Genomic DNA, 21,316 nt, shown 5'->3' with positions numbered 1-21,316 from the left:
CCACTCTTTTGATTTTTGACATGTTGTGCTATAACCACTAAATTAGCAAATGTTTCTATTTATTTCCTATAAAAACACATTGGCGGATGCATCATCATCCTGCACATGCTAAACATAGCCTATATCTAAATATGTTACAATTTAAAAGTAAATCCACATTGTTCACATTTGGGGCATCTTCCCCCATCCTACCCTAAGATCTTAGGCATCGAGCCCTCAATCATATAATCTTCAGAGAGGCAGCAACATAGACATTGGAAGGCGGACTTAATTTACATTTATTTCCATTGTAAATCGAAAATGATCTTATAGCAATCAACAGTTGCTGACAGAGAGGTTAATTGTAAATCTTCGACATACAAATGTAGTCTACATGGATTTTTTTTTTTAATCACCTTACTTTGCATTTTATCTGTTATTCCCTTATGTAAGGCCATAAGTCGTAGTAAATTTACTACAATAATATTTAACATAAACGCCATAAAAAAAATAGGAAACAACAGTAGTGGAATGTTGATGCAAATTATGCTTACCATGGTAATTTGTTTTTAAGGACTGATGTTATGATAAATACCTAAACGCTCACAAATCACCCCTACGCCATTACAATCTCTCTGAAAATGCAACTTCAAGGACATCCAAGTACAATTTAAAAGCTGACAGACCACCATATGCTTGTTGCGTTACTGTCATTAAAATATTGTTTTGTTTGATGTTGACAGACAAAAATATAGCCGTGGTACTCTGTTTCTATTGTGAGATGTGCTTAGATGGCTGAGACGACATTGCTTTGTTCTCTCTGACCAGCCCACCCTTGCCTTTCATCTTGGTTGCCAGCTCACAAGACTGTATTCCTCCATCATTAGAGTACTGGTCATTGCTTGTAAGTGCCCAGGTGCAGTGGAGACCGACAAGCGCTATATCAAAAGAGTGTGTGGTATTTTATTCATAAACTTTATCCTTATTGGAAGACAAGTGTTTTGGCAACTGTCGTCGCAAAACCGAAAAGACAGCAAAAGCCACGTCTTGCGTTTGTATTATTCCAAAAGCAGCAGCGCTAATCATCGGTTTGGGCTCCGAGTGCTACACTGTCTTTAAAGTCATCAAGAGATCTGAGAAGTGTGATCTGCATAATGTAATTCATCACAGGTGCTGCGTGATGAATATAGTGATAGCTCATTATTGAGTCTGTCCTCTTATTTTTCCTCTCTCTTTTCGCTTCATCCACCTGACTGTTCTCTTTGTCTTTCTTTGTCGTCCATGTGTTAAAATCAGTGCTCTCAAAACTGGCCTTCACACTGCTGTAAATGAATAAGTCATTTGTTTGATTATATATGTATTATACATCCTTTAATGACACACAATACATGATCAGATATGAGCACTTTATTTCAGATTTGAACTAGAAGATTAAAATCACATCTTTTAAATATAAAAACTCAAGTTTGCGGTAATTATTGACTTTCTGTATAGTGAATATCACAGTAATAGTAAATATAATTACCAGTAAAAATCAGCATTATATATCATAAAAAAAACGATACAAGCCCTCATAAATAATTATTCAAGATTATGAAAAAACAAGCATACTCAACACATGACAGTTTAGATAAAGTCAACTAGATAGATTTGTTAGAATAGATAGAGGGAGAAAGACAAAAGGGGGAGAGATATTTTGACCAGTAAAGAACAGTGAAGGTCCCGGCTGCAGTGACGCGTATATCTATAGGGACTGCACTCTAGAGGCAAACACCAGCACGTTCTTCTCAACCTCAGCATTGAGCTCGCGCTGGGAAGCCCTGGGATTCTTCTTCACAAAGTCAGCAATACTCAGGATGCATTCCCTCTGAGGAAGTAGAACATCACGTTACAAACGTTTGTCAGCTTTATAATGGATTGTGTTCTGTAATACATTCTGTTATGAATTTATTATAAATTTATGTTAGACTTTAATGGATTAGATTGGTTGGACTATGTTAGAATTCATTAGGAATACAGTACAAAACAACACAATTTACAGTACAACTGTGAAGTGCCTAGGCCTAAAATCATACAGATAAAAACATATAAAGATATTTGTAAATTATTTAATCATTAACAATTTATATTAATTTGAATAATTTCACAACCAATTTCATAATTTCATTTCTTTACTCAACATATACACATATTATATATATATATACACATACAGTGGGGAAAATAAGTATTTGAACACCCTGCTATTTTGCAAGTTCTCCCACTTAGAAATCATGGAGGGTTCTGAAATTTTCATCGTAGACTGTGAGACATAATCTAAAAAAAAATATCCAGAAATCACAATATATGATTTTTTTAACTATTTATTTGTATGATACAGCTGCAAATAAGTATTTGAACACCTGTCTATCAGCTAGAATTCTGACCCTCAAAGACCTGTTAATCTGCCTTTAAAATGTCCACCTCCACTCCATTTATTATCCTAAATTAGATGCACCTGTTTGAGGTCGTTAGCTTCATAAAGACACCTGTCCACCCCATACAATCAGTAAGAATCCAACTACTAACATGGCCAAGACCAAAGAGCTGTCCAAAGACACTAGAGACAAAATTGTACACCTCCACAAGGCTGGAAAGGGCTATGGGGAAATTGCCAAGCAGCTTGGTGAAAAAAGGTCCATTGTTGGAGCAATCATTAGAAAATGGAAGAAGCTAAACATGACTGTCAATCTCCCTCGGACTGGGGCTTCATGCAAGATCTCACCTCGTGGGGTCTCAATGATACTAAGAAAGGTGAGAAATCAGCCCAGAACTACACGGGAGGAGCTGGTCAATGACCTGAAAAGAGCTGGGACCACCGTTTCCAAGGTTACTGTTGGTAATACACTAAGACGTCATGGTTTGAAATCATGCATGGCTCGGAAGGTTCCCCTGCTTAAACCAGCACATGTCAAGTCCTGTCTTAAGTTTGCCAATGACCATTTGGATGATCCAGAGGAGTCATGGGAGAAAGTCATGTGGTCAGATGAGACCAAAATAGAACTTTTTGGTCATAATTCCACTCGCCGTGTTTGGAGGAAGAAGAATGATGAGTACCATCCCAAGAACACCATCCGTACTGTGAAGCATGGGGGTGGTAGCATCATGCCCTGTTCTGCACATGGGACAGGGCGACTGCACTGTATGACTGCACTGTATTAAGGAGAGGATGACCAGGGCCATGTATTGCGAGATTTCGGGGAACAACCTCCTACCCTCAGTTAGAGCATTGAAGATGGGTCGAGGCTGGGTCTTCCAACATGACAATGACCCGAAGCACACAGCCAGGATAACCAAGGAGTGGCTCTGTAAGAAGCATATCAAGGTTCTGGCGTGGCCTAGCCAGTCTCCAGACCTAAACCCAATAGAGAATCTTTGGAGGGAGCTCAAACTCCGTGTTTCTCAGCGACAGCCCAGAAACCTGACTGATCTAGAAAAGATCTGTGTGGATGAGTGGGCCAAAATCCCTCCTGCAGTGTGTGCAAACCTGGTGAAAAACTACAGGAAACGTTTGACCTCTGTAATTGCAAACAAAGGCTACTGTACCAAATATTAACATTGATTTTTCTCAGGTGTTCAAATACTTATTTGCAGCTGTATCATACAAATAAATAGTTAAAAAATCATACATTGTGATTTCTGGATTTTTTTTTTAGATTATGTCTCTCACAGTGGACATGCACCTACGATGACAATTTCAGACCCCTCCATTATTTCTAAGTGGGAGAACTTGCAAAATAGCAGGGTGTTCAAATACTTATTTTCCTCACTGTATATATATATAATAATAATAATAATGTATTTTATTTATAGGCGCCTTTCTCAACACTCAAGGTCACCTTAAAAAATCAACAATAAAACACTCAATCCAATAAAAATTTTAACAGTGAAAGCAGGCAATATAATAACATAAAATACAATTAGAAAGAACAGGAGAAAGGATAAGATCCTTACAGTCAAAACAATATTAAAGTTAAAGAGAGTATGCCTGTCTAAAAAGAAAAGTTGGTAACGCTTCCTTTTACAGTACAGTACTTACAGTGTACTTACCGGTACCTAGAAAGTACTGGCTAATATAAGGTAAGTACATGGGTTAGGGGTAGGTTTAGGGGTAGGTTCAGGGTTAGTACCTAGTTATTACCCAGTAATTATAATTACTATAATAAGTACATAGTAAGTACATGGGTAACAGGACTGTAAAATGAAGCGTTACCGAAAAGTTTTTAAGTGAGTTTAAAAAGTTATTATGGATGTGGAGTGTTGAATGTAGTGGGGCAGAGAGTTCCAAAGATATGGGGCTGAATGACTGAAAGCTCTAAACCCCATGGTAACCAGACGAGCATGTGGAAGGATGAGCTGAATGGAAGAAGAGGACCTGAGAGAACGGGTGGGTATCTTGATATGAAGTAGCTCAGTGAGATACTTAGGAGCAAGATTATTGATAGCTTTAAATGTAAGGAGAAGAATTTGATAAATTATGCGATATTTAAAGGGAAGCCAATGAAGTTGCTGCAGGACAGGTGTTATGTGACTGGGGGTTCTGGTAATGATACGGGCAGCAGAGTTTTGGACTAGTTGTAATTTATGAATGGATTTGTCATGTAGTCCATAGAGGAGAGAGTTGCAATCTAAGCGGGAGGTAACCAGGGTGTGAACCAGAATTTCAGCACTGTTGGCGGAGATAGTTGGACGTAAGCTAGAGATTTTACGTAAATGGAAATATGCTGACCGAGTGATATTATTAATGTGGGACTGAAATGACAGAGTGCTATCTAGGATGACACCCAGACTCTTAACATGAGGGGAGGGAAACACAGAAGAATTATCGATGGAGATGGAGAAGTCGTTTATTTTAGAGAAGATGGATTTGGTGCCAATAAGGAGGAGTTCAGTTTTGTCAGTATTAAGCTTGAGAAAGTTTAGCGAGAACCAGGATCTGATTTCCTGAAGGCAGTTTGATAGGGAAGTGGGAGGGAGGGATGTAGTGGGTTTGGTGGATAAGTATATATATATATATATATATATATATATATATATATATATATATATATAGGCTAAGGCTTTGCAGACTCTGCTGTGTGCGTTCATGTGTTTTTAAGGAGGTGGGATCATATGCTTTCAAAGATAGCTTGTCTCTCCGAAAAAATGCCTGCCCTACCTTTAACTAACACACTGCCTCGACACTTTAGACAGCAGAAGAAAAACATTGAGCATTAAAAAAAAATATAGGCTTATATATCACTACTTGTGCTCATGCAGAGAGAAAACTACTGGGCATGGAAAAAAGTGTCATCATTCTGGCTTGTTTGTGACTGAAGAAATTTTGTTACAATTGCCCTAGGCCTATATAGTACAAATGCATTAGTTTTTTGTAAAGACGCCAAAGAAAAAGAAAATATTCTTACCCTGTATGCATCTATCTGGCTTTGCCCAGAGAGTCTGTCCAGAAGCTCACGGCCCACCTGAATCCCAGTGACAGCAGTGAGCAGATCTTTACACTGTACACTGTCGGTCTTCAGCCAGCCCAGCAGAGCCAGCTGCAACCCGAACACAAATCATCTCATCATTGTGGTTAGAATGCAATATATTATTTGAGTTTATACCACAGTAAAACATGGTTGTGGATCTCTGTAGTGCTAATTATTAATTTATATTTGGCAGAAAACCTGCATGTGACCGAATTGACGTTTGACACACCTGCTGAATCAACTGAGCATCTGTCATCCCGTTTGACTCCGCCATACTTTTGTTGTTGTTGTTGTTGAGAAGTTCAATATGTTATAAATGCATGCGATAATTAATTAGTAAACTATGAACTACAGCTAAAATTCCGTTCCTTGCTTTTGTGACACAACTAACATGATCTTCCTGTTTACACCGCAGCGTGTTCTTCTTCCTCCAATGAAATCAGATTTATTTTAGCACTTGCGCCCACTTATGGACGGGCAAGTCATTACTTGAGTATTTTTACCTAATGCTTTTAAAATACAAAACATGACAAACATAATTTCAAAATAAAACAAATGTTCCAATTACCCTGTCCGACTTTACAAAATGCGCACTCATTACAATCCAAATTAAAGCTGTCTCAGGAACTCATTACATGGATAAATGTCATTAGTCATTTTAATCTGAACCTCTTTAGCCTTCGATAGATAAGGAAAAGAAAAAAATATTGTGTCATAACTTAAAGATAAAAGAACAAGTATGTGTTGTTCATTGTTTAAAGAGCAACCTATCCTCTGGATATAGCCTATAGTTCATCCAAAAGTTGAAATTCTGTCTTCATTTACCCATCCTCATGTGTTTCAAGACTTGTCCGGAGAAAACATATAGAGGAATGTTAGGGACAGACAGCCTCAGTATCCATTCAGGGTCAAAGCAATTCTGTCCAGGCGAACGGTGACTGGCTGCCATTCTACCCAAAATCTTCTTTAGAATTAAATTGTAATTCTTAATTTAGAAAAAAAAAGTTATATAAGTAAATCTTTTGAGTGAATGTATCTTTTACTATAGGATATAAATAGATTCAGACCAAAACCATAAATATTTTTTTATGAATGTAACATACAACCACTTAAAGGGATTGTTCACCCCAAAATAAAAGATTTTGTAATCATTTACTCACCCTTATGTTGTTTCAAACCTGTATGAATCTCTTTCTGTTGCTGAAAACAAAAGATATTTTGAAGAATGTCGGAAATCAAACAGTTGATGGACACCATTGAATTCCATAGTATTTTTTTTCCATACTATGGAAGTCAATGTGGTCCATCAACTTTTTGGTTACCCATATTCTTCAAAATATCTTCTTTTGTGTTCATTTTCTACGTTTATAATGTGAACCCAAAGACATTAATATAACTGGTAACACATCTAACAGGACAGAGGATTTATAGCAGCATTTAGCAATGTGACCAGTAAGCAAAAGACAAAATAAGCGTATTTGTGGTGAATCATTTAAGAATCAGATATGATCTTAAACACTCCGTTACATTGAGTCTAACAGTACATAATACGTCCAGTAGACACGAAATGTTGTATGCAGAAGTAACTATAAGAAATTGAAGTCAGAGGAAGTAATGGAAAAAAGTAGAATACTGACATAACACCAAATAATATGGGTTTAATCTGCAAATTAATGTACATAAATAACACCATAAAAATAAAACAGCAATGGGTTAATCTTGTCCAGCCTGAGAAAAGTGAAAGTCATTTGGATATTCCATTTAAATAAGGGAGGTGATTTCCCCAAAACAACTATTTTGTTCTTTTCGAGTCATATTTTGTAAAATATTTGAATACAGTACTGATTATATGACCGACTATAGGTTGTTAGGCTATATGAGTGGTCAGCTGTCCTCTTTAGACTTGCTGAATGATCCAAGCTGTTTAGTGTTTACATCTTTAAGCAGTTCAAGTTGGCGTTGGCCTCGCCGATAAAGATATTCTATGTGCATGACGTCAGTCTTCTTGATCGCAGAGTTGGCACGGAATTCATCACGTATTCTCGGTAAGAAGCCCGGCTTGTCCTGTGCCGAGCGCAGAAACTGCCGATACAGAGATAAGACCTGTTTCTGTAGCTTGCTGTGGCGCACCATAGTGTGCTAGACAATAAACTGACAGCGTTGTTGACGGGATTGACAGTGGTGACTTCAACCTGCGAAGGGTAGTAATGTTGTCAATGAAATATTGCATTATGATTGTCAAATGATTGCATTTTGCATTGCAAAATGAAAAGCATTATGTTTCAAAACATCAGATGTGTGTGGCTGCTTAGTTTGTTCTGTACAACAGGGGTTTTCAAACAGGGGTCCGGGTACCTCCAGGGGACCGCTAGAGAGTGCGAGAGCAAAACTATGTAAAACATGTAATAATTAACCCTTTTGGGTAAAAAAAAAGAAAGAAAGAAAAGAGAGTCATAACAAAATGGGTTTAAATAAATAAAATGTTGATTTAAATAACTTTTTTTTCCTTAAAAAGTTACCTGGTAGCCTTAAAATCTTTAGTTTACTGAAATTATTATTATTTTAATTTATACAATGGAGGTTGGTTTAATAAATAGAAACTCAAAATATTATGTTATCTGAAACACATTAATTATCTAAGTTGATATGACAAAAGAAAAAAAGTTGCAATAACAAATCATGAAAATATTTTTAGTATATAAAGTTTTTTTTTTTTTTTTTACTTAAACATTTTCCCAAAAATATTTTACACGATAATAAATAAAAATTTAAGTCTTTAAACATGACGAGTATGTAGCTTTCTTTTAAAATTTAGAATTGGGGTCCCTCGCACGAGGATGGTCTTATTTTGGGGTCCATGGTATCTAAAAGATTGAATGAAAACCCCTATACCAAACGTTGTACAGCAAATGGGTAGTTGACGTGACATCTATGTGACATTTCAAGCAGTGCCCTGTAGACAGAGTTCTTCTAAAGCTTATTTTAACAAGACTGTTTAATGTTTAAGTTTGTAAACATGTGGTAAGATAGTATGATCTTATATATTAATTGACAACATGGACTATTTTTGTCATGTCAAAAATGTATTTGTATTAAAATATGTAGGCCTATTATTCTAAAATAAACTTTTAATTATAACACAATAATTGAAAAAATGTGATGTTTACATCGTTTTAGATTTATTGCATGTCACACATGTTAGGACATTGCTAAAACTGCTTGAGATCTGACGTTAAGTAACGTTACATTTATACTCTTTTCAGGACATTTCAAAGTAACAGGAAGGAAATAATAACAGCAACACTCTACCTTGTCAGTGACAGCGCAAGATTTCGCCCAGACTCATCACAGCTTTAAGTTATAAAACGTTTACACGACACTGTAACTGAATTTGCCGAAATGACCTATGTTGTTTCCTAACTGATGCAGAGACGACAAGACACGCTGCAAGTGCCCGATACACTGCCATCTAGTGGCCAGGATGTATTGCAACCTGATTGCAACACACTGCACAAATACAAGGACGAGACGTGTCGAGACCGAGACTCACTTCCTCCTTTATATCTTATATATACAGTAGTCTATAGATATAAACTATACGATCAGACTATATCAAGTTATGCAAGTCCATGTTGAAACTTTGCAACTGCAAAATACATATATTTATTCATTATTATAAAACAGACATAATCACATATTCAATTCATTAATGCAAGTCTCAAGTCTTTCAAGGTCAAGTTTAAATGAAGACTCAAGTCTGTCCTAAGTCTTAAATTATTTGTTTTAATAGATTTGTATATGCTACAGGGTAGTTTTTAGCAGGACAATTCATTTAAAAATAAATAAATGTATTTTTTAGGGATTTTCTTGGACAATAATGCCTATCTAAAATAAAGTAAGTTGGTCTTTTATACCATTTACTGTACTTTATTGATCATAAGAGATTGGATATGTTTTCCTTACTGTAAATGCCCACTAAATTAAATATTCCCTTTTATTATTTTTTTTTTGCATTATTCCAAGAAAAAAGTTGTAGATCTGAAGTGTCTCTAATTTAGAGTACAAGTCAAGTCTCAAGTCAATTGCTTGCCATCTCAAGCCTCAAGTCAATATTTGAGTTTCAATCTCTGTTATAAAATTAAATAATCTAGACTAACATGTATTGAAAATTGAGAGATTATAGACTGCTCATCTGAGAAAATTATTGCAAGACTAAATATATATAGTTCACCAGAATTTTTGTAGCATTATCAAGCTTCATTGTAGTGCATAGTGTAATACTTTCTCATATAGCATCAGGTTCACATCCATTCCTGAGCTTGAAGTATCTACTTTGCAGTCTATTGATTTTATTGCACAGTTATTGAACATATAAATCAAATTTTGTAAACCGCATTTTTTTGGCACAGATAATAATATAATTGTGTCTATACAGTGCATTACTAGATAGCAAAACTATCTGAAGGCACAATACCGATTGATTAACTTGGCAGAAACTTCAATGGTAAGCATATGTCAGAATATAGGACGGCAGCCTGAGAATATACAGTATGTTATGCATCTCTGAGTACAGTGATATCAGATATCCTAAAGCAGTGCAGCTGAGGTATAGACTGATTCACGACGGATGTGGTTGGATGTAATATTATAGCATCCTAGAGCCGCAGATATTCCGCCAGAAAGACCACGAGGACTTTGGTGAGATTGTCCACGGTGGGACTGTGAACCTTTTCTGCGGTGTCCTCCATCGTGTGCAGGAAGGAAGGGAACGGCGTAGCAATCATGTGCAGCACTGGAACTCCTGCATTCAAAAAAGCACGGTCCATACAGTATAGTCAATCTTACAGCAATATTTTGGCCATATTTTAATTTTTTTTGCTATGACGGACGCTTTGTCCTACCTCTCTGAAGGAAAGGAAGATGATCATCTTCAACCGGCCCCATGTTCAAATCCTTAATGAAATAGCTCTGCTCTTTGGCATGAGAAGTAAGGAGCCCTAAATTATGAAGTCTTTTCTCTACAAAAATGCAGAAATATAATTAGAGGGATTAAAGGACAAGGCCATATAGATGGTGTAAATAAACAACCTATCATAGGGTCTATGACCAAATTTCATAATTATAATTTTCATAACAATCAAGACATGATCATTGTTTTATCTTGTTCAATATTGTACATTCTTCACTGAACTTCACTGATAATGTTTTTTTTATATCTTCACATATAGACATAGACATGTCAATAAATGGTATTTCCTTTTGAAGTAAGTGGCTGGTAGTTTTTACTCTAATTTAAGCCATTGCGGATCAAACATTAGTTTCAAGTGTCTTTATGGACATTAATGATTAACCGGGATTACTTTAGCATTAATGGAAAGTCAAATCAGTCTTACCAGCAGCGATAAGGCGGTCAAACCAGCGAGCTGTGTTCTCAAAGTGATTCACAAACATGGGATCAGGGGAACCGATAAGGTCCAAAAGAACAAGGAGATCCTGCAAATATCAGCAATAACTCAATATATTTATATACTTCTTATACAATAGACACTTAAAGAGACAAACAAGAAAGAAAATTTGTCCTTATTTATTCACCCTCATGTTGTTCCAAACCTGTATGAATTTATTTCTTCTTCTGCATTTTGGACCCCATTGACTTGTTTCAAAACAGTTTCTTTGTGTTCCACAAACAGAAAGTTATACAGGTTTGGAAAGACATAAAGTTAGTGAATGAAGAACAATTTTCATACCCCTTTAAAAACAAATGCACACACACATACACAAGCATCTTGTCTCACCACAGCGTTCAGCAGTGTGGTTTGTTGAGAACCCGGCGGGTGAGGAGTGCGGGACATGTAGTCTGCGAGGTGCCGTGAACCATATAGGGAGTCTGTCTGAGACCACTGATCGAAAGCCTCTCCTCCATCAAAGAAGACCAACTGCAGGGTTACCCTGGACATCTACACACACACACACACTTCAAAAAAACTTGAAAAGTAATCAATCAATCAAATGTCCCAAATTTTCAATCATGGTTCAATCATTTGTTGCAGTGGGATTCTGTTTGCTAAGGATTTAGATTAAATTAAAATAATTTCTTCCACCTGGCCTGTAGAGGAAGATGCTTCTTTATTATACTAAGCTGTGCAAAAAAATCAATAGCGAGTCCCCATGGACGAGTAACCATGTATTCTACAGCTGCTATGTAGGTTCCCTGTTAATGTATATTGAAAATATACAGAACAGTATGTCTTAATATATTGAATAATACATAAGGAATTGCCGCTATTCATAATACTGACAAATGTTTGACATTATATTTACTACAATATATTTGTTGTAATGTATGTCATTTTATATTCAGTAATACACTTCATAACATATACATGCACTGTACATGTGATAAAATATGGTACTATGTGTGTATAAATATATTTGAGCATATATGTACTATATATTCACATTTATATGGGAACATGTATGTGCAATATATGTACAAGATCATGAGTAAAATATACATAGTTAATATATATATATATATACATATTTTTTATTTATATATTTGTAAAATCTTATTCACCCACAATGTTGCCATGACTTTAACAAGACATCCATTGTCCTAACATCCTCTCAATATTTGTTTGCAGTAAACATTTTTCTTATATTTCCATATATGAAATATGTAACAATGCAAACAATAAAGTGAGATAAAAGTTTATGAATATGTGTTTAGCTTTATGTAAACCAATACGTTAACTCATGAAAGAGAAATTAATCAATAAAGCTATTACATGTAAAACTGTAGTGCAGTTTTTGTCTCTTTTGTCAATTTTTTATATGTATCAAAATAAAGCCATACATGGTCAATGCATATACTGCAATATATTGAAAAATAAAAATAAAAGCCTTCGTTTCCCATTTATGGAAGGTATATTGCTTTATATGTATATTTCCATATATTTCTGTTTTGTAAGGGTTTGTGAGGATCTTCTCTATCAAAACCCTTTCCAGTTATGCAGTGTTTTGAAGCTCTTGGCTCTGTTACAAGTTAAACAACAGAACTGACTCTGATTTCTACCGCACTGTGGCTATTCACAAGTCTGGAAAAAGCTTAAGTGACCTCCTCAGAGACATGTATCGCTCTCTTTATCTCAGGACAGCAAGAACTTATGACCTAGTAATGCTATATATATATATACACTGTATACAAATTTAGTTTTAAATGAATGACCTCTAAAAGCGGGTTTCTTGAAAATGAGATAAAAGAGTAACACTTTGTCTCACCATCTGCTTGTGCTTTTTGAGGTGTGGATCCAAAGCTGTGACCAGTTCCAGCATCATAGCACAGGGAACAGCTGAATCACTAGCACCCACAAACACCTTCTGTGGGTCACTTGGATTTGTTGGTATAAATTTGGAGTCATAATGACAAGCAAAAAGCAATCGTCGAGGAGCCGTCGGGTCTAAAACAGCCAGGACATTAGAGAAGCTAACAGGACCACGAGGGGTTTCAGATATGAAGGAGTCCACATCTATAGACCAGCCCGCTGAAAGAGAATCCAGTTGAGAAAAGATGTGCTACGATCACAGAAAATGGAAGACATCAGATTATAGCATATTTGGTTAGATCTGAGATTCAATTCAATTCACATTTAATTTGTATAGTGCTTTTCACAATACATATCGTTTCAAAGCAGCTGTACAGAAAATGTATGCATTTACAGACTCTGAAATCAGAGGTGACTGTGTCCAAGATTTAAATCGAACTAAAAACAAAACTGATATTCCTAAATTGATCGTGTCTTACTTTTCGAACAGCCCGACTCCCACGACTTCCTGGCTGTCGCTCAATGAGAATGGGTCGCAGATGGGAATACCGCAGTCTTCCCCAATTCACCTGAGAGACGAGCCGCTTCACCTGGCCAACTGTGGGGTTACCTGGCTGGTGATTCTGCTATGAAAGGTTAAAGATGGTAAACATGTGAAAGGTGATCGGATGCACAGAATGAAGAGCAACATAGTCATTTGGATGCATGGAAAATTGCAGAGAAATTAGATTGGAAAAAAACTGGGTTTTGGATTGTGATATCCATTTTCTATGGCTGGTCTACCCCTTTGAAAATATAGGTTCCAAAAGGGGGGTTTTGCAGCGATGCAACAGAATAACCATTCTGGGTTCCCCAAAGAACATTTTAATTAACAGTTCTTAAAATAAAATAAATTTCTTAGTGAGAAGAACATTTTGATAATGTAAAGAACCTTTTTCCACAATAGAGAATCTTTTGTGCAATGGGTCACGAGAGAACTCCTTGAACTAAGCACTGACTGCATTTCTTTATATAAGTTCAAACTCTATGAACCGCTCCATTGGTAATGTACGGACTGGGGCTGTCTGAAACACTGCCAGCGGGACATTAAACAGGAAGTGTTTGTCCGAGCTCACAACAAGGTTTTAAGAGTGAACGCAAGTATCTTTTCGAGAGAACACAAAAGTTTTGCGAGGGAACGCAAAGTTTTGCAAGAGAACTCTGTTATACAGTAGGGGGCGCTATTACGCATCTTCTGAAATAGTACAGGATCTCTCCGGATCAAAACACAGGTGAAGAAGAAGCAGAAACAAGTGAAGATTGCTTACACAAATGTAAAACAATACGATAAAAAGACATTCAACAGCATAAGTTCAAAACTGCCTAACGTTACAGAATGAAATGTCGACCAAGGAAGGGTTAATAACTGTGAAGCTTTGGGGATGTTGATGGACTCAATCTACTCCATTTATGTTTTGATCATCGTTCTGAATCCGGTCCGGACGTAGTTTTTGACAAAAATGCAATAGTCTCAGCTTTTTGTTTAAAATGTTGCTTTTTTTTTTTTAGAAAACGTTTAATTCAAAGTTGTTAATAAAAAGGGTTGCAGGAAACTAGAATACAATGTTTTTAAAATGTAAAGCATTCAAATACAGTTAAAGGTATATTTCAAGAATAAAAAATTAATGCCTAAATAGGAACAGAGTATTAACATGCAAAAATAATATATAAATAGTAAACTAAGTTTGATGTTATGTTCACTTAAAGCTTACAAGTATACTTGTAGTATAAACTAAACTAGTAGTTTACTTAGAAAGTATACTTCAAAGTGTACTTGCATAAACTAAAAAATAAAAAAAAGTGCTACAAGTATTTGACTAGTAAACTATCACTGCAGGCCAGGGTGGGCCGTCGGGGCCAGCAAGGCCTTCTCTGCTGGCCTAAACACTATCAGAATCACTGACTTGCACTTTAATATTTTTTTTCCATGAATGAATATTAAATTATTCCCAATAGTCCATTCTCTTAATTTCATAGCTTTTCTCTTGGTTGTGCTGCTAGTAGTGTATATTTATTTTAGAGCTTTTATACAATTATATTTCTGCCATCATGTGTTGCCATGGCCAAAGAAATCTGCCTTGAGGCCTTCAGAATCAATAGTGCGGGCGCCTGTAGCTTAAATGAATGGCGATGAAACTGTTGCTTTAACCAATCAGATAATCAGTCAGATTTAATCAGCCAATCAGATTTCGATTTGACTGCACCGGGGCCATCTAGCAGGCGTACAATAACGTCTGCATTTTCACGTCCTTTGATTGGATGGTCAGAGTGTGTACTATTACTATTCGTCAGAGCTAGCTCACCGCATCTGTAGCAAACTGAATAAACTCAAATATATCCTGTAGATTTAATAGTTTTCAACCCACAAATTAATGTTTCTTTAATGTTCATCCTCCTCGACACCCAGCAGGTTCAAACCTACCAGAAAAAAATCCCTTATTCAGCCTTATTCAGCTTAACCCAGAGTCACGGCACACTATTTGATCTGTCCGGGTAAAAACAGAACTGACTGTAATGTATGCCAGGTCTGATTTTGAAGGCAAAATTACTGATGATCACATTGATTTCGTTCAAAACTCTGTGTGAGAGCATGTCACACCGCTACGGGATGGAAAGCTAAAGCGACTCACCCGTCTAAAGCCTTGCCGCACAACTTCAGCTCTCGCTGGCCGAGCCTACGCCTCCGCTGGCCAGGCTGCTTCGCGCTTCACACCATGGCTGTCCTCCAGGTCTTTCAGGCCAAACTTCTCCGCTCTATGGACGAGTCTGGACCTGACCCGGCAGCTTTCAGAGACCTGTGCAGCGCCAGACTTGGCTCTGCACGCTACCAAAACAACCGCCCAGGCGATTGGTAGGACCATGGCGAACTTGACGGTGCTAGAGCGACACCTCTGGCTGAATTTAACAGGGATGAAGGATGCGGACAGGCCCGCCTTTCTCGACTCCCCTGTTTCCACCACCGGTTTGTTCTGCCCAGCGGTAAAAGGTTTCGCGGAGCGCTTCACAGAGGCACAGAAAGCGTCGCAAGCTATGCGCCATTTCCTCCCTAAGCGTTCCAGCTCTGCTTCCGGACGCCACAAGAAAGCGCCGCCCCCTCAGCCAGCAAGGCCAGCACTGCCGGTCTCTCAGCCCCGCCCAACGGCTGAAGTCCACCACCGCTCTCGTTCTATGAGACGACATCAGTTTCCTGAGCGTCAGGGACCCCGACCCCAGATTGTGTTGGACCCCGAGCCTCGAAAGCCTTCCTAGTCCTGTGACAGGAAGGAAAAGAGAGTGGTTGAGTCCCGCCGCAGCCGGACCACCCTCCAAAAAGCCTTTCACACGTCTCCCAATCCCCTCTTTAGTTCAGGCCCAGTTAGTTTAGTTTTTACGGCGACCCAAATAAAACACAGAGCGAGCACTTTTCTTTCTGTTCCCCCTCCGGCTCACGCTGGAGGTGTTCCAAATGTGGGTTGTGTGCCCACTGTAAAGTACGCACCCCTGCACATATTAAGCACTGTTCACACAGTATCACAAGCACAAAACAGCTGGGCTGCCAGGTCCCTATCACAAAGAGGCCCAGTTGGGTCTACTGTATATGCGTCCTCTCCAACGCTGGTTAAAACCTGTGTACCGGCTCACTCGTGGCGAACTGGCCACTTACGCATCAAATTGAACCACGGCTGTGTCAGAGCCCTGGCTCCTTGGAAAGCAGCCGGCTGGTACCAGTCCGGCGTGGATATGGGCGTGATTTCAAAAAGGAAAGTGTCAGTCAAGCGAGTAGGGGATTTGCAAGCACTCTCAGTGAGTGCTTCCTGCCTTGAATTCGGGCCCAATGACTCCAGAGTCGTCCTTAAGCCAAGGCATGGGTATGTTCCTAAAGTGCTCTCCACTCCGTTCAGAACGTAGGTTATTTCGCTGTCAGCTCTGCCCCAATCAGAGGACGAGAGAGACGCGAATCTGATCTGCCCTATCAGGGCTCTCAGAATATATTTAGAACATTCTGCCCCGTTCAGGCAGTCAGAACAGCTCTTCGTATGCTTCGGCGGCCGCTCCAAAGGGCTTGCGGTCACGAAGCAGAGATTATCACGATGGATAATAGATGCTATCGCTGGCTTATGAGACTAAGGGCCTCCGTTGTCCCATAGGCGTCGGAGCTCATTCCACCAGAGGCATGGCCTCGTCATGGGCATGGTTGCGTGGAATACCAATTGAAGATATCTAAGTGGCAGCCGGCTGGGCCTCATTTGGCCTCTATTAGGACTCTTAACTTTGCTCTTCTATGAGCCTTGGGCGCTTGCCCTAGGCGATAGTATGGGGCGAAGTTTATAAGCACGCACGGCGTTTTGAAAGGGGTTCCCATAGCGTAAGCTACTTACGTAACCTCGGTTCCCTGAGAGTAGGGAACGAGTATTGCGTAACCCGCCGAGCTACTGTGCTTAGATCAGGGGATCACTTAAGTCTATTAAACCTGATTTCGGCAAAATGGGTGCTTATATAGCTATAAGCCACGGCCATTCTGGCGGGTTCTGACGTGCCCGGGCGTGAAGCGACCTGATTGGTTCGCGCGTCCCGCTTCACCATGGGTTCGTGCAGTTGCTGCGGCACAGCCAATGTGCGTCTGTATGTCTGCTGTGCAGCTGCACTGCGTTTTAAAAATTTGGTTTCAGTAGGCCTATTCTCGAGAAAAGGAGTTTTCCCATAGCGTAAGCTACTTACGCAGTACTCGTTCCCTACTCTCAGGGAACCGAGGTTACGTTAGTAACCGAGACGTTTTCTTCTTAATTTTTCTTGTAAATGTATGATCGAATGTTTTTTTCAAACATTCATACTATTGTAACGTCAATGGACTCTTGTAAAGTATACTTAAAATATACTTGAACTTTGCTTAACTTTTAAGCTAAAAAAATAAACTTTTACCAGCTAAAAAAAAAAAAAGTCATGTTCCAAAACACAGCTACAAGTTAAAGATGGATTTCCCAACAGGGTTGTATTCTAGAGAAATGATTGAACAGTGCACAAGAAAAGAAATGAAAAAATGTCTGTAGTCCTCCTACCTTGTCTTTGAACAGGTCGGGAGGTCTGGGGAGGTCATACTCCATCGGTTGGTGGTTCGATAGTAATAATGCCAGTGTTAATGTCATTGCCACCAGCAGGCACAAACACAGCAGCAACAAACGCACGCGACAGATGCGTGGCTGCTGGTCACAGCGCGCGACAGAAAAGTTCCATCTGACAGTCGCTGCTTTGTACCGTAAGCGGCTCATCTTGTGTACGACAGATGCCAAAATAGGGATTAAACCTGCATGGAAGGGGAATATAGAAAAAGCAGTAAACAATGATATATTCAGCTCTAAACCAATTCCCAGCTCATTTTTATAATCTGGTGCACACTTATATAGAATAAGTAATAAAATAATTATATAGATAAACAATTAATAACACAGGCAAACATCATGGCTAATTAAATGACGAAGCACATCTTAAGTTGTTAGTGTCCACAAAAGATGCGGACCCGAAAGAGCAGATGCAAGGCAGACACACTTACTGTACCACTAGTCCGGGAATGGCACACCACTGCTCTATCAAATCCACTGCAGTCGCAGGAAATGAATAGCACATCGTGTTGAATGACGAAAGGATTTATTCTGTCTGAGGAACATTTCATTACCAACGTCGGGTTGATTCGTCCTTGATATCTTGACAATGCAGGCTGTAAATGATCGTATACTCAGTTCTGCAGTCGTGTTACTGAGGCATATGAAAGCTATCTGCGTAGCTCCTCGTCCCACTCTAGGGTGTCCTCGCTGTCCCCAGTTACTTTTGGCAGTGATGTTGGATAATAAATAGGCTGTAACATAGCCTATTCATATGGATTTGATTCGAGCATAACAATAGGAAAGTATAAGTTTTCAATATTCAATAATAGATTAAAATAGTTTAACCTCTCATTAAAACATTGCAAAATAAAAATAAAAAGGAAAATGCTTTTTTGTATTTTGATGTATTTTGCACATAATTTGCACGTGGTCGTAACCCGGGTTTGAAAATTAGTGAGGTCCGGGGTGAGGTGTTAAGATTTGTGCTATAACGCACAAATGCAACTCATTATACACTACATATAGCCTAAACTTTCAAATAGACAGACATGTAGATGTTTTGATCTATCCTCCTCTCTGTTGCTCTTTTGTGTCCTTCTGATCTCTCCTCTTCCTCTCTGTTGCTCTCCTCTTTGTCCTCATATTCGTCTTCCTGATCTTTCAGTTTAGGCCTTTTTTTAAATTACATCTTAAATTACATTAGATTACATCTTAAATTACATTACATTACATCTTAAATTACATTTTTTTAATTAAATTTACATCTAACGTATTTTGCCGGAACCTTTTTGCCATTCTACACTCTCTCCTTTCTGTTTTGGAGGATAAACATTGTTAAATGATACCTTCTTTATTGCATCACAATTTGTTATGTAACAATACTGATTAATAAATCAATAGATAAATAAAACTGTTTAATTTTATTAATAAACTGTAATAGATTTCCATAATAAACATTGCTTTATGGATAAGTAATAATAACTTTATGCTCTAATGCAGTGGTTCTCAACTGCTTAGGCTTAGGCCATTGGACCAACATTTTCCCATGGACGCATTAAGCTGCGACCTTTTTTTTTAGGAATTTGACCTATATGTATATAAGAATATAACACATACTGATGATGAATAAAGAGTATAATGTAAGACTATTAAATAGCAGTTCAAAAATAGCTTTTGCTAATACAAAGTTGGTATGTGAGACCAGTCATTTAGAGATATATAGTACAAAAACACAGTGAAAATAAAGTGGCATTTTGGGGTTAAGGAAACAACAGTTACCACGGTAAATAAACAAAACTAACATGAGCTGTTAATGAACATGACCACTGATCCTGATGAATTGAATGGACATACACCTGCATAAATCATTCCCAGATAACATTTGAAGTAAGTTGCGTAATTTATTGGCACTTTTTGGTAATTTAATGACTTACTAATTGACATTAACTACGATGTTGCATCATGCTTGTATTTCTTTTGCGCTTTATTTATAATGAAGTGAAATAGAGCGCGCTGCCGCATTGCGCGTGTAATTGAAGAGGGCGCGCAACCATGGCGCGCAACGAGCACAGTGACTGACAGGACAGAAAAGTTCACTTTTTTTCAGGTGAGAGACTTTTTATTTCGCAACAAGTAAAAAAAAATAACGTTAGAATAATGACACAAACCTTGACAACATCTCATCTGACCAGTGGCGGTTCTAGCCCATTTCAACTGGGGGGGCCAAGCTGGGGCCAGTTGTACTGTTAGAGGGGCCAGTTACATTTAGACCTTATTGTTGTCATATCATTTTCTGCACTGCTGCAGGCATTAACAGGGAAAATACCGTGTTTATAATCATTCAACAATGTATTTGCATTTCCATTATATTTTTACATTTGCATTACATATTCAGTATTAGTCACAGTAACTGTAATAGACATGATGTCCTTCTTTCTCTTCATTTTGAGAACTATAGAGCAAAAGCAATGGGGACCAAGAAGCTTATTAATTCATTTACTGAAAATAACTGACTTGATATGTCTAACCGTTTACAGGGTTCCTGCACACTTTTTAGAGTCCAATTTAAGGCTTTTTAAGACCTAAAGAAATCAAAATTAATACCGTACATTAGAGGTGTGCAATATTGACAAAAATATATTTCAACATTTTCAACATTTTGTTAATAATTAGATAATATTTTACTGATTGTGTTTTTGTGCTGGTGCCATGGCTGGTTTAGGCCTGTTGTTGACAGCTGACTCACGAAGATATTCCTATTTTTCATATTCTATGCAGTGGTCGATTCACAGCAGTGACAGAAATACATTTTTTAATTAAGGGGCAATATTTGCCACCTTAAATTGATTTCCAGGGGCATTTTCACCTATATATGGACATTTTTTCTAAACTTATTTAGAGTTATGCATCACCTTTTATGTCAAATACTAACATTCAAATTATACAGTAATTATACTTATTTATACAATAATACTTAATTATACAATAATTATACAGTACCACTGTTACCAGTCAAATTAATTAATTCAATCAAAATCCATCTTTGCAGTGCAGAGGTGACACAGAAGTGGCATTAATATATTTACACTCCATTTACAATTGCATAAATAAAGCTATGAGATTTTTTTCAAATCAATATTTAAATATGAAATTATTTCTAAGTTTAACGTTTTAATTAAAGGATACTTTAAATATGAAACTAAAACCGCCAGTAGGCGGCGGCAAGTCCCTGTAAGAGGGATTCATTCATTCAAACGATTTGTTCAAACGGCCGATTTATTCGGGAAAGAAGCAAGTGATTCGTTCAAAACGCGGATTTCAGTCAAGAAATCATCGCTGTGTTGCATTGAGACTCACTACGGTTTCATTATGAAATTCTAGTCGGCGA

At 37.8% G+C, this 21,316-nt stretch overlaps 2 protein-coding genes across 4 annotated transcripts; both read right to left on the bottom strand.

The window, feature by feature from the left end:
• Positions 1 to 7,124: 7,124 nt before the first annotated feature.
• On the bottom strand, positions 7,125 to 8,820 carry sdhaf1 (succinate dehydrogenase complex assembly factor 1). The gene is made up of 2 exons (XM_056262946.1): positions 8,796 to 8,820; positions 7,125 to 7,678 (listed from the first exon to the last, which is right to left on the bottom strand). Exon 2 carries the CDS (start codon positions 7,617 to 7,619, stop codon positions 7,371 to 7,373), a length of 249 nt encoding a protein of 82 aa, XP_056118921.1. The 5' UTR covers positions 7,620 to 7,678; positions 8,796 to 8,820; the 3' UTR covers positions 7,125 to 7,370.
• A 575-nt stretch (positions 8,821 to 9,395) lies between these two features.
• On the bottom strand, positions 9,396 to 18,677 carry qpctlb (glutaminyl-peptide cyclotransferase-like b). 3 transcript variants are annotated; one of them, XM_056262942.1, is made up of 8 exons: positions 18,378 to 18,677; positions 17,887 to 18,131; positions 13,291 to 13,434; positions 12,768 to 13,061; positions 11,264 to 11,443; positions 10,880 to 10,979; positions 10,388 to 10,504; positions 9,396 to 10,287 (listed from the first exon to the last, which is right to left on the bottom strand). In XM_056262942.1, exons 2-8 carry the CDS (start codon positions 18,094 to 18,096, stop codon positions 10,142 to 10,144), a joined length of 1,191 nt encoding a protein of 396 aa, XP_056118917.1. In that variant the 5' UTR covers positions 18,097 to 18,131; positions 18,378 to 18,677; the 3' UTR covers positions 9,396 to 10,141. The 3 variants fall into 3 exon arrangements, with proteins under 3 accessions (XP_056118917.1, XP_056118916.1, XP_056118918.1); XM_056262941.1 differs by having other exon boundaries at positions 13,291 to 13,437; positions 18,378 to 18,676; XM_056262943.1 differs by having other exon boundaries at positions 11,282 to 11,443; positions 13,291 to 13,437; positions 18,378 to 18,674.
• Between the last annotated feature and the right edge of the window lie 2,639 nt (positions 18,678 to 21,316).

This window comes from Rhinichthys klamathensis, unplaced genomic scaffold (genome assembly GCF_029890125.1).
Source record: "Rhinichthys klamathensis goyatoka isolate OS25496 unplaced genomic scaffold, OSU_Roscu_1.1 h1tg000197l_1, whole genome shotgun sequence".
NCBI classification, from domain to species: Eukaryota; Metazoa; Chordata; class Actinopteri; order Cypriniformes; family Leuciscidae; genus Rhinichthys; species Rhinichthys klamathensis.
Note: the sequence above shows the minus strand (reverse complement) of the source record. Positions and strands in the feature narration are given on the sequence as shown.

Excerpts from the sequence above, each read along its gene's own strand:
- sdhaf1 (XM_056262946.1), bottom strand. The coding sequence starts at position 7,619 with ATGGTGCGCCACAGCAAGCTACAGAAACAGGTCTTATCTCTGTATCGG.
- qpctlb (XM_056262941.1), bottom strand. The coding sequence starts at position 18,096 with ATGAGCCGCTTACGGTACAAAGCAGCGACTGTCAGATGGAACTTTTCT. Across the intron at positions 13,438-17,886 it reads CCGACCTGTTCAAAGACAAG|CAGAATCACCAGCCAGGTAA; the intron begins GTAGGAGGACTA and ends AACCTTTCATAG. Across the intron at positions 10,505-10,879 it reads TGACCGCCTTATCGCTGCTG|AGAAAAGACTTCATAATTTA; the intron begins GTAAGACTGATT and ends GCATTTTTGTAG.